Source organism: Poecilia reticulata, linkage group LG2 (assembly GCF_000633615.1).
Source record: "Poecilia reticulata strain Guanapo linkage group LG2, Guppy_female_1.0+MT, whole genome shotgun sequence".
NCBI classification, from domain to species: Eukaryota; Metazoa; Chordata; class Actinopteri; order Cyprinodontiformes; family Poeciliidae; genus Poecilia; species Poecilia reticulata.
Window position 1 is genome coordinate 31,590,170 of NC_024332.1, and position 12,992 is coordinate 31,603,161.

General features: G+C 38.2%; 1 protein-coding gene across 8 annotated transcripts in view; it reads left to right on the forward strand.

Moving 5' to 3' along the window:
- The first annotated feature begins 221 nt into the window (after window positions 1–221).
- The window catches only part of LOC103461720 (FERM, RhoGEF and pleckstrin domain-containing protein 1), a 58,924-nt gene continuing 46,153 nt past the window's right edge, over window positions 222–12,992 (forward strand). The window contains exons 1-3 of one of the 8 annotated variants that reach the window (XM_008404064.2): window positions 234–632; window positions 790–955; window positions 4,173–4,379. In XM_008404064.2, the coding sequence (XP_008402286.1) occupies window positions 4,200–4,379 (180 nt within the window). In that variant the 5' untranslated portion in view covers window positions 234–632; window positions 790–955; window positions 4,173–4,199. Of the gene's footprint in view, window positions 633–789; window positions 956–4,172; window positions 4,380–12,992 lie in introns of all 8 variants that reach the window. The other 7 variants (XM_017310866.1, XM_008404068.2, XM_008404063.2 and 4 more) reach the window with 7 other exon arrangements.

Consider the following 12,992-nt stretch of genomic DNA (forward strand, 5'->3'; position numbering starts at 1 on the left):
TACATGTCTGTGTTCCTACTTTCTCAAAAAGCAAGATCCGTGGGTTTACACTGGGATACATTAACATGGACACTCACAAGTTTAGTGTTCCCATCATTCTAAAAGTGACATTTAATATTTATTTTTTTTATTTCTCATGAAAAAAATGTTTGTTTAATTTATTTCACTTACTCTATATTACTTTTATATTAACTCCTCATTTTGTGCCCCGTCTTATACTGCATAGTGTAAAAATGAACCATTTTAACATGAGCTCCAAACGAGTTTGCCAAAAGGTGCGTTGCTGCTGCACAGGCCACTAGATGGTGCTGTTGCTCCTCCCCAGAGTTCCTGGTTCGTGTCAGAAGGTGGAGGTGCAGCACCTCCTTCATTGTCTGAGCAAGAACCAACGGGAGAAGATCTGCTCGCAGGTCGCTTTGGTGAAATCCCGTCTCTCTCCGCGGCTCACTCGCTCAGACGGCCGTCATGGCGACCGCAGAGAGCCTCGGCTGCGGAGCTAACCGCGTTTAAAAACTCCCTTGGGATTCACATTTTCTCTCCGTGCGCCCGGACGTGGATCTAATATCTTCATTTCAGCTGCGGGAAATAGTTTAGCTTGGTCAAGCCCGCATAACCAGAAAAGAGAAGAAGGGGTAAGAACCGTGCAGCGCAAGTCCTCAGTCAGTGTTGCTCTGTTTTAGGGAAGTGATTGAACTTGTTTGATGAGATTCGGGTTAAGTCTTGGGAGTATCTTTCCCGTGTCTTTTCGTGATCCAGTGGATTTTGGGTCCTGTCCTCTCTGTCCTGCAGTGTGGATGGCATTGCACGAATTTTCCTCATCAGACGCAGCAGCAATCGGTCAGGTTTCCTCTCCGTAATTTGATTCGTGGATCACCGTGACATTTAAATGATCAATACCTCACCAGGAAGTGTGCAAATGTGATCTGCCAGCTTAGTTTCCACAGTGCGTGTCCAGGTGAGTCCAGGCAGTGTATTAATGTCACATGTGCTGTAGCTAGTGATAATTCCATGAGGATTACCGCAGCCTCTGCTCTGTTAACCCACATTACTGTCAGGGTGTCAAGACTGTGAGAGGTGAGTCAGGAGAGGCAATCATTTTCACAAGAAGTGCATCGTGCATGTTTCCAGTCGGCTTGCAATCCTTCCTCTTAATCACCATACACTACCCTCTAACATTTGGAACTTCGGCAAATCCAGCCACACCCACATATCAGGATCTGTTGCAGAGCACAAGAGGAAATTGACCCCTTTTTGGTTGTTTTGTTATGCAGCTTCTTTCAGGTGGACAACTGGTTGTATCGGGCTGCAGCCTCTGGCCATTCAGCTGTCACTAAAGGTTTCCAGCTGTGCACTGGAGGGGCCCCTTGCACACAGAGGAGCCACTGTTATAAAACCCAGCTCCACATTGCACATATGTGGGGAATTTCAAGCAAACTTGTTCAAAGGCAGCGAGGTTAACCCCGTCTGTAAACGTGCGTCTGATATTGTACACTGAGTGACTTGTGTTTTAGTGCCAGCTGCACAATTGGTGCCTGTTCTGTGTTTTTGTTTGGACTTGAGTTAGGCACTCGGATTGAACACGCAGAACTCCTGACCAGTTGATTCATGATACTCTCTGTGAGGGAGGGCATGTGTTGGTTGAAATAATCACTGTCTACTCTTTCCCTCGCCTCCGTTTCACTACTGCTTTGTGTGAAGGGTTTCTGGTTTCAAGCCATGTGCAGGTCACAGAAGCCGGGAATTTAGAGGCAAAACTCAAAACGATTGCCAGAAATCAAGGCAAGAGCTTGATTTCTGGCTCTTGCCTTGGTCGGTTAAGGGTCAGATGTAATAAATTAGCAGATTTGAATTAAGGTGCGTTTCTTTTCACAAATTACATCCACAGTGACAGTGTTAGGTATAGCTCCTTGTGGTCTGTCTGCCTTTTCACTTGAAAACAGTAATGTTTGCTCACGCTCCTCTGTGGTGACTGAACACAACAGGTGCAAATGATGCAACATTTGTTGTAAATAAATAAAAATAAAAAAAACACAAAACCTCAATAACTCTCAACTTTGAATTTCTTAAGTAAAGTCATATTCAAAAAATCTTATTGAAAATGCAGGAAAATAGTGAGATCACTACTTAAAAAGCAATACTGCAAAGGGGCTCACATTTTAATTTGGATCAACTCTCCCAAAATCTTGTTATACTCTAATGAAACCAGCCTTGAAATTATGGATCACAATCCCAAAATATGTTTGTCATCAACAGCCCTTTACACCATCAAGGTAATACTACATCCACAATGAAACATGGTGGAGGCAGCGTCATGCTCTCTGCCTTAGGAGTGTTTCTGCATGATGAATGTCAATATGAATGATTCAGTTCCAAATATCAGTCCGTTTTGACCCAAACAGTTAACTGGCTGCTAGAAAACATGGTTGAGTCCAAGTGTACCATCTGCATTGACTAAAAATGTCTTCAGACAAAATAAATGACATAGTCTAATTCTTTTACATCCAGTTTTTTACATGTTTACAGTTTTGAGATCCGCTGTTGCATAAAACAACACATTGTATCAGTAATAAATAGATGCTTAATTTAGCTCTCTATAAAACGCAAGAAATGCAGATGGCTTGAAATGCATGTAGAATGAAAAACGTATTAATTGCATGGAAATTTCATGAAAAAAAAAAAAAACTAAACATGCCTGACAGGACCTTAGGGAATTTTGTTTTAACTTTGACCACGACTTAAATACCCTGGATTCATTTATGAGAGTTATTTTTATTTTAACCACTTCTAACCCAGCATTTGATGGCTCTTTAAAGCTACTGCAGAGGTGTTTTTGTAAAATTCTTCAATCTCATTTTAGATGTAGTATGTTGTCTTACGGACAACACGTCATGGTCAGGGATATACGTTTGTTTTTTCTAGATCAAATCAACCCACCCATTAAGAATGCACTGCTTTGGTGACAACACACAAGACATACAATGAGAACATGTGAAAACATTTTGTTTTTGTCTTTTTTTTCTATATTTACATGGTTTAAATTGAATGAAGTTATGGTCTGCTTGAAAGCAAATCCGCTACATATCATAGTGAAGCTATCCATACCTGGACAGAATTTAGTATCTATCCAGCAATATCCTCATGGCTTGATTAGTCCACATACTCTTATTACATAATCTTCTCCATTTGAAATGCCTGATTCAGTCTTTAGCCGTTACTTGGCAGCGGTCACTCACCTCCGTGGTGCCTGAACAGCTGCCCACTATCTGTGGTGCTTCATTATTTCCACTTGGTAAGGTCTCAGAATGATCTCAGTTTGTTGGAATGCCAGATCTTTGTATGGCTCTGGGCCTTGTGTGGCTCTGCCTGTGGCTATACAGTTGGATAGTTTGATGTCATGTGTCAACCCATTTCTAAAGTCAATTCATGATCATTTGGTGATGAGGCTAATGTCCTTCTTACTTGAAATTGGAAGAGAAGACGTTTGCTTAATCCCATTTTACGTGGAGGACATTCACAGAAAACCTCCAAAAGCTATTTTTATATCTTCTCTGGAATTGGTCTATATATTGATGGATTTGAATAATTTTAAAACTCTTTTATTCTATTTCTAAACAAGAGAATATTTATTTGTTTTGCACGGCTACCTTTGAATTTCTCAATTTTCTCAAGCAGGGTGTTTCTCATTCACAGTTTCAATCTCTGCTCTCAGATTACTCTTCATTCCCCACACTCTCAGTTCGCATCACCAGCTGCATATTTACATCTCTGACATGTTGCCCTTGAGACCTGATAAAACTCATGTGACTGTTTTTTTTTTTTTTTTTGCCGTGCCTTGCTTGTATGATTTTTCTGAATCAATTTTGTTGTTGAACTGACTCTGTGATTTTACCCTTTAGCTCTGTGGTTCATTTGTCATATTACATTAAGAGTGATCTATGCTTCTAAATTAAGAACATACTAGAATCTTTTTTTTTCTCATGCTGTAAATGAGACTCCCACAGGCAACAATTATGAGCCATTAGTGCTGAGCGCAAATATAGCATATACCAGGGACGCCTTTTCTGAGGATGGTAATGATTCCTTATTTTAATTAGAACCCACACTATTAATGCTGTGAACAACACATGGTTCAAATGCCAGCTGATTGCCTCTGTATCTTTGCTTCGATGCAGTTTTTGCAGTGAACATCCCAGAGCACCATGGCAGAGCCAGAACCAGAGAACCTGTCTTCTGGAGCAGGTCAGCGTCTTGGAGCCCCTGAGACTCTTGGCATCAGTACATTGGACCCAGGCCACAAGCCCCCGGCCATGCCCTCTGGGCGACATGTCACTGTCACGGTCCGTATGTTGGATGACACGGAAGAGGTTTTTGACGTCTCGGTGAGTTGCTGTTCTGCTAATTTGCCCAGTTTTTCTTCTTTTTTTTGTTTTTTTATGGCAGCACTAATACAGGAATCAGACTTTCCATTACTGCAGTGTTTCCATTTTCATCTTGGCTGCAGCAGACTGGTAACAGGTTGGCATGGCAACTGAAAGTTGCATGCATGGATGAAGGGATCCTTTTAGTGTAATGTCAGTTTTCCTGTCCGTTCGGTGCTTTCTAATCTTCCTGTCGGTCTTGGTTTTGAACTGTGTTGTCCTGGCACTCTTTGGGAAACTTGAAATAGCATGATGGCTTAGTTTTTACTACGCAGTTGTGTGAGACGTCAACTATAACATGTTTTGTTTTCTTAGGCATCAGATGGAAAGAGACAGGTGCAGAAGAGAAAAAAAGATTGTTTATTTTATAGTTAGAAGAAGCCAATATTTTCATTCACTGTTTCAGGACTTAAAGGGATTTACCGTCTCCTCACTGCGATCCAAATTTAGACACAATGGTTTAAGCTAGTTGCATGGATTAAGGAAAGTCAAATCCAAATTAGTTTCTAAATGCGAATGAGTGCTTTCTTTAGACTGGTAATACTTTAAATGAAAAAATATTGAATTATTTTACCTGAATGGATAAACATAAAACAAACAGGGTGGGTAATTTGCTGCCGTTTTGAGATTAATTGTTGCATTGTAATTTATTTTAAGTAGTTGTCCTGATTACTCCAGCCAACAAAGTAATCCGCTGCTGAAAATAGCTCCTGATAAAAGTATTTTTACTCGTCTTTGTGTAACATTTTCTTAATGCTACAGCTTGTAGTGCAGAGATGTTCGATTTTTTTTTTCTAAAAGGTCACATTTATAGCCATAATTGTTGTTAAAGACAGAATCATCAGTTCACCTCAGTTATTTTAAAAATACATTTGAGATTAAAATCAACATAATTTTCTTAGCTGCTGGCTAGAGTAATGATTACAACTGACTAATGAAACATAGTGGCATCTAAAATGACCATGCTGTAAATGGAAGTGACTTTTAGAAACAAAACTATAAAAGTTAAAGTAGTGCTGGTTCCTCTTTTACATTTCATGTTTTGTCTGATTATCTTAATTCAAGATGTAATCACTTAAGAATAAATAAAAATAATTAACACATTAGCTATATCATACTCAGAAATTCCATTGTATTGTATTGCTTTCAACTATTGTTATTTAGTGTCAAGGGGACAACTATATGTGTCAGGTGTGGCTATTTACTGCAGTGAGCCTTGATCCATCTGTCTGAATATCTTCAGCATGCAGTGTGTGGATTCATAACATTAACCAACAAGTGTTAAACCACTGCAGTAGCTTTCAAAAATAAAAGCATCACACATAGATTTGTGTGCAAAGTTAAAATTACACTTTATGCACAAGTAATTTTGGATTTTCTATTGACAACAGTGGGACGTGTAAATGTGGGTTGGGACTTAAAAAGGCAAATTCTTGTATGCTAGAAACTACAGAGATTTTTACTGTTAAAAAAAAAAGTAATCGGATAAAACAATTTGGCTTCTTTTTGAAGATTTGTGTATTCAGTTATTCAAAACAAAAAAGCTTTGGATGGAGGTTTTGGTGTCTGGATTTGATGATGAAGTGAGAAAAAACACATATGTGCACCAGTCTCATCTCTGGAAATCATTAACAGGTTGCACAGTTTCACCCAACATTCCTGTGGCGAATATAGAAGGGCGCTCTCAGATCGTATTGAGAAAGCTGTTCTGAGTCCAGCAGTGCTGCTGATTAGGTCTTGGGAGCTTGACTATGAAGCTGGTAATCTGTACTAATGGGACAGTTAAGAAAGAACAAGTCCTTCTAAGTCTTTTGCAGCATAGCTGGGTGGAGAAAAGTACTTCTCCTTGTCCATGGTGGATGGTCTTTCCCGTGGCATGCTGTGCTGAAAACCTATTCAAATTCTAACAGTTGAATCCTATTTAAAGGTTGTCATTTGCAATACATAATGTGGTTTGGATCAGAACACTGAGATGTTGTTCTTCTCGATCGGAAACATCTCTGTAATCGTTCAACCATCCAGTCTTTAAACAGGTTCTGTCACATCTCTCTTTGTAAGCAGTTCACCGACACCAGGCTTTGAAAGTACCATACCATTCTGCAATGAGGCAAATCAGATTTAGGAAAGGTATCTCAAGAGCCTGGTGTCAAAATGTTTTCTTGTTCACATTCAAAGGTTGAAATCGGTTTAGTTAATGGATTATGTTAAGAAAAGATATTTCTGTTGGGGAAAAAATCCATGTTTACTTTTGTCACGGTGGGACAGAAAAAGACCCGTTGTTTGACATCTCTGTCAAACAATAGGATGAAGCTGCTACTATTTAATGTTCTCTAAGTTATGAGAACTTGGTGAACTCGATGCAATTCCCTGCAGCGGTTCTCTAACAGAGCTTAGGAGATTTCTGACCTCTTAAATCATGCTCACTTTGAGTGATGGGAAGATAAACACAGGCCCACCAAGAGTCACTGAAGGAAGCGACACGAAAACCTCTAAAGAAGACACTGAGCACAACTACCTTCTTCACAAAATGTAAACAAAAAGGGAGTAGTATCAGATTTGGATTTCTCCTTTTTCTTTGACCAATTTGTCCCACTCACGCGTTTGTTTTGGTTGTATTTACCCAGAATGCCCTGGGCTATAGCTTACTTCCTGTTTTTGGAGTGATCTCCTTTCCACTTGCATTCACATAAACATTCAAACACATAATAAACATAACAACTTCAACCAAACCGAGACCTGGGCTATTAGGCGGACCAGAGTTAGGTTTTTGTTTTTTCTCTTTTTTTTTTTGGTCTTCATCAGAGTTTAATGGTGCATCTGTCTAAAAAAAAAACTGACTTTCAAGGCAAACAAACTAGAGTTCAATGAAAGCAGACCGATCAGGGCTGGTGTGAATACATCCTAAACCAGTCAAAAAAGTGAGTTATTTACTAAGCTACTGCTTGAAGTTAATTTATTTAAAGGAATGCATACCTATAACTGTGCCAAAGTTTGTTTGGTAAAACACTGTTAATTCTTAACAAGTTACATTTTTCTACCACTGAAGTGAGATTATATGACTGCAACAAGCAATTTATTTTAAGGCTGCTTTACTATGGATGTGGCTGATACCATGTAATGCAGAACAAACAATCTCTTCCAAAAGAAGACGGATTTTTATGGAGCCCCGAAATTAGTTTAACCATGAAATGTTTCCATGTGAATCAGCGCAATAATTCAGAGCAAGAGCAAGACATGCGTACGTTTACTCTTTCAGTAAGTCGGCTTTAAGAGGACACAGAGGGGCTGTTATGATGCAGATGAGTTATGGTGGCGGTGGATTAAAAAACTCAGGGATGATGGACCGAAACAAGCTGAATATGTTGCTCAAGAGAGGGTCGCAAAAGAACACTGCTAACAGAATGCTTTATTCATGCTCAATTTAACACACATTATGTCCTCTATCTCAAGATTACAATCTCAGTGGGTTTTTCCGCAGGAGGAGTCAGTGGAGCATATTTTCCACAGATCGTAGTTTGATTCAAGGTAGAAAGATTTTAAAAAAGCTGTTTTCTAAGGAGTTTTCTTACACTAAAACAAAAAAAATCTTAGTAGAATTCAATATAACAGGTTTATTTGTCATACCTACCTGCTGTAAAATATCAACACCATCTCAAAAGAGTTTTGTTTGAACTTATTACTTAAGTTTTTAAAGATACAAAAGGCATAAGAGTAGTTCCTTATTTTAATCTCTTATCTGCTGTGGTTAGTAAAGATTGCTGCATGGTTCACAAAACAGGCAATTATCTAGTCTTCTCTTTCACAACTGAAACCTATCATATTCAATTTTTTTTTTTTTTTTGTCTCGGATGCATCTTTTCTTGGAGCAAACAAAAAGCTCCACCTTGTTACTGATATCAAAGGCTTTAGTTCTCTCCGTTTGAGCCGGGTAGGTTTCCACCTCAGCGGGCTGAGTATCAGATGGTTAGGGAACAAAAATGGGCCATTGAACCATCTTGTGGGTCACATACCATGCTGTGGCCTACTTAGCACTCTGGCTGTGAACATGAATTTGTTTTGATGCTGACTTCTGGCACAAAATAGCTGGTCTTTAAGTTGGAAAAGGTCAGATTTCTAAATAAACAGTAGTAAATCAGATTTCATTCGAGTTATGTTAGGTTTTTAAGGGAACATAATTTACTCAAAATGGGTTTTCCTGTTTGTTAGTTTTTTTTGCTGATGCAGGGTTTGGTATATTAGCCCTCAGTTCACGTTCTGTTCCTGAGACTAATATACCCCAATTCCATCTGGGCTGATGTTAAGATACTCACACTTGCTGATGGCTGGTGAAAGAAGTTGTCTGTGAAATATTGGAGCAAGAATTTTGGGGTTAGGATGTGGGGGATGGGTTAATGAAGGCTGAGTGGAGAAAACATACTCCTTTTTATGAATAAAAGGGACATACTCTATGTTGGTAAAAACCTTTCTGCTAAAGTGAATTTAATTTTAATTTTGTTCAGTTTATTTATACATATTCACAACAAATACAGCTTAGTTCAAATCAGTCCAATTTAATCTAATAGAATAATATGGTCAGATTTAGATCCAGTTACACGCAGTTCAATTTGACCTTATATCTAATACAATGCAATCAAATTCAGTTGACCATGTATGGCAGACAGTCAACTGTGGTAGGAAGTCTAGCTAATTGCATGGAGTGGCATGTGGCATCCATGAAAAGAAAACTACCTTAAAAAAAAGTGACCTTTAGCAAAAGTATTCTGTAGGAAGAGGAACTTTGCATAGAAAGAAAACCAAAGTTCACATAGTTGCTTTCTCCAAGACGGACTGTGAAACAGAAGTACTGGGCAAGGAGTATCTTCTATGGAAAGAAGTACTAAGCAGAATATTAATGGCAACAATACCTTGGTCAGTGACTTCATTCAGAAAGTAGAAGAGCTACCCACAGACAGAAAGTATATGTGGTCAATATTTGCAATAGTTATGTCAGTGGGTTCATTTAAGAAAGAGGAATAGATAAACATAGAATTACTCGGCCAAGAGTAACTTTATTTAGGAGAGAAAAAGAGAGTATATGACCGCAACAACTTTTCAAGTGCCTATGTCCAAGAAAGAGGCATTGTTCATCACAGAATCACTAGACAAGGGCTATTTTCCATTGACAGAAACACAGAGAACAGACAGCTAATGGTACCAAAAGCTCTGTTAATGGCTTCATCCAGCAAAAAAACAAAACAAAACCCTGTTGAACACAAAATTACTGGGAGTTCTTTTCATGGAAAGAAAAAAGTACACAAAGTTAATCACACCATGAGCTCTTTTATTGGTTTCCATTAAAGACGGAAGCAGTGTTACTGGGGCTGGAGTACTTTCTATAGAAAGAGTGCACACATTAAATGACAGCAATTACTCTGTCAGTGACTGCATACAGGAAACAGCTGCACAGAATCATTGGTACTTTCCATGGAAATAAAAAAATAAACAGAATACACTAAGCGATTGGCAGCAATAGGTTGCCAATAATTAAGTTCGGGACAGCCAAACACATAAGCACCTGGCAAAGGATACCTTCTACCAAAAGAGATAAGCAAGAAAACACATAGTGGTAATCATTACAATACATTATGCTTGTTTGTAATACTGTCATAGAAAACCGATTTTAGCAATATAGTCTTTAGCCATTATTTAGCCAGGCAGCGTTCCCTCTGATGTCACTCTGATACCGCTGCTGGTTTTCTCTAATGAGCTACTAAGGATGGAGTCCACTACAATCATACTCCTGACAACTTCTCGCCACCCATCGCTTTACTCATTACACTAACTGTGCTTCACTCTTATAAGACTATTATACTGGAAAATATCTGACTTAATGGCAAAATTATCTCCGGGCATTTTTCTGTGCCTTCCATATTATGAAAATTTTACCAGACATACCTCCTATTATGCTACAAAATAATAGTTTCGCTTACTAAATCATTGGGACTGTAAAGCCAGGAGCACATTTAAACATGCTGAAGTAACTATTACTACTATTACTAATTTAATGGAAATTAAAATCACCTCACATATCACATTTTTGTCAACCATTAGTAATATCCAGATGAGGAATTCTCAAAAGAGTGAAAAAGGTGAAGAGCGTACAGTAGGGTGGTAGCAGGTTTTGCAGTGTCGTGTTCATTTGTGGTAAAACATGAATGAAGTCAAGAGCTAAAGATGGATAAACGGGCAAAGACAGAACAGTTCAAAACTGATGGAAAAAAGTTTAAAATGTCTCATGGTATAATGTGTGAATTTGTCAGCCATTTTCTGACCTTTTATCAACAAGGTAATGTTGAGGAATAGAGAATAGCTAAAATAAATAATTGCTAATTTAATAAATAAAGGAAAAAAAGAAAAAACAAGAAATATATGTTGAAAATTTGCTAAAACATATGACTAGGAAAGCAAATAAAAGTCCTAAGTGTCAGTATTGAATTAAAAATAAATGCTAATTTAAGTTGGCTAAGAGCATAAATTGGCGTGGTAATAAAATTGCTGAAAAAAATTCAAATGAAGAGAGATGCCTTCAATTTCTAAACCCTGCAGCATTATCAGCGCTCCTTGGATAAACTTCAGAAATTTGCTTCTTAAAGAGAGAAACTTGTTTTTATTTTGTGTGTGTTTGTTACTGGAGGCTTGAATTTGAAACTAGATTTACCTCAAAGCTTCAAACTGTAATGCTCATCAACAGTGACATAATTGAGGCAACTGTTTTCTTTATGCACAAAACACAGCAGATGGTCCCCCTTGGAGACCTAAGTTAGGGGATGTTGACGCTCCCAGGATCAGCTTTTGATTAGTCTGTACAGATCAGTAGATTAATGCAAACGTGTCATTGTTTGCTCACTTCTGATCTTAATAAACACCACAAACATATGGAGTTTAACGTTTTACAAGAGGTTTGAAAGAGAATACCTTTCTGTTGCCTCCTTTCCACCTAATCTACTCCAGTTCTTATTTAAAAAACTTTGTTTTTCTTAGAAACTGTTATTTCTGTTTTGACTTCTGAAGCCTTGGTGTTGATCAGGAAAAGAACTGGTTGTTAGGTGATGGCTAAGAAGCTCTTCTCTGCTTTAGATCCCACAGTGAAATGTTAGGATTTTTTTTAAATTATTTTTTTTAAATCTTGCTGTTGGCTCTTAATGTTAAAGTGTTTGAACGGCCAGATTAGACATACAGTCTCAGTTTTAAATGGGAATAAGATTATCCTAATTTATTACCAACCAAAAATTGCATCTTTTAAAAATGTCTATTGAAATAAAGTTAAAAGATCTTGTCATTAGTTTCGGTGGTGTTGCTATTTTTATTAATATAGCATGTACATATGTTTATCAGGATCCTTTTATATAATTTGTCCGATCCAAAAGAGAATAATTCATAAACTCAACCTCAATGTGATGTGAACCCGAAGCAGCAGGGGAAGAACACAGGCTATTTTCTCCACAAGTTTTACATGTTAATATTCCCAATTGGGTTTGTAAACACTGGCCAAAGAAGATATGAATTTTAATGACAAGAGTTTCCATTAGGGGGAGAAGCTTTAACGTCCCATCTCTAACATTAACATGGTGCCTTGACTTACTTTATGGTTTACTGCTACTATTTCCAGTGTTTATCACAGCAGAGCAAACTGGTTTTAATAAGTTTGGAGATTAAATCACAAAAAATGTGGGACTGATTGTGGAGTTGTTGTTTTTTTTCCCCATTTTTGTAATACGACATATTTAAATCAATTTGGAGATCCAGACAAGACATCTGATGCTTCAGCGGATTTTTCTTCCTATAGATTTCCATAAATCTCGAGGGTTTATAGTCTGAAACCGCACAGAGAAACCAGGGAAGTAACCACCACTCAGCCAAAAAGTGGGCTACACCACAAAAGAAAATAGCTGGGCTCACTCCAGTTAAGACGGCTCACCATCACCCCATCTCTCCCAAATCTTGTCCCCCATATGCTGTCACCATTCACTGAAATAAAAAGCAATTAGAGCACATCTAGAGGGTCTCATTGTCAGCTGAATGACAGTGAGGTCTGGACTGGTTGAGTAAAGAAGGGCTTATTTCAGCTCCGTCTTCAGCAGCTTCTCTATAGTTGTTGGACCACTGATTGACCAACGTAGATATGACAAGATTCAGGTATTACAGGTGATTAAAAGATGATTTTATTTTTACTTCTGTTTACTGCTATTATCAGACTATTCGGTGAATTCAGGAGTAAATAAATATGCCCCCCCCCCCACACACACACACACACCCCCAGGTTGTACATATTTGCTTGGAAGCTTGTGTTTCCAAGCCCTGTATTAGCCCTGTCATAAAATGCATAAATACCTACTGGCAGCAGCACAGTCAGTATGACACTTAAAATCAAATCTCCTTATATGTGGAAAAATCCTGAATTTCACCCTTTACTCTCCTGGGTCTGCAGGGTAAAACAGTTTTGCATTGATGAAATTCAGCATGCATTTTATTTGTGCACATCACATCCCACTGAGGGGTTCTCAAGAGCTCATGTTTCACCAGTGTATATATTTT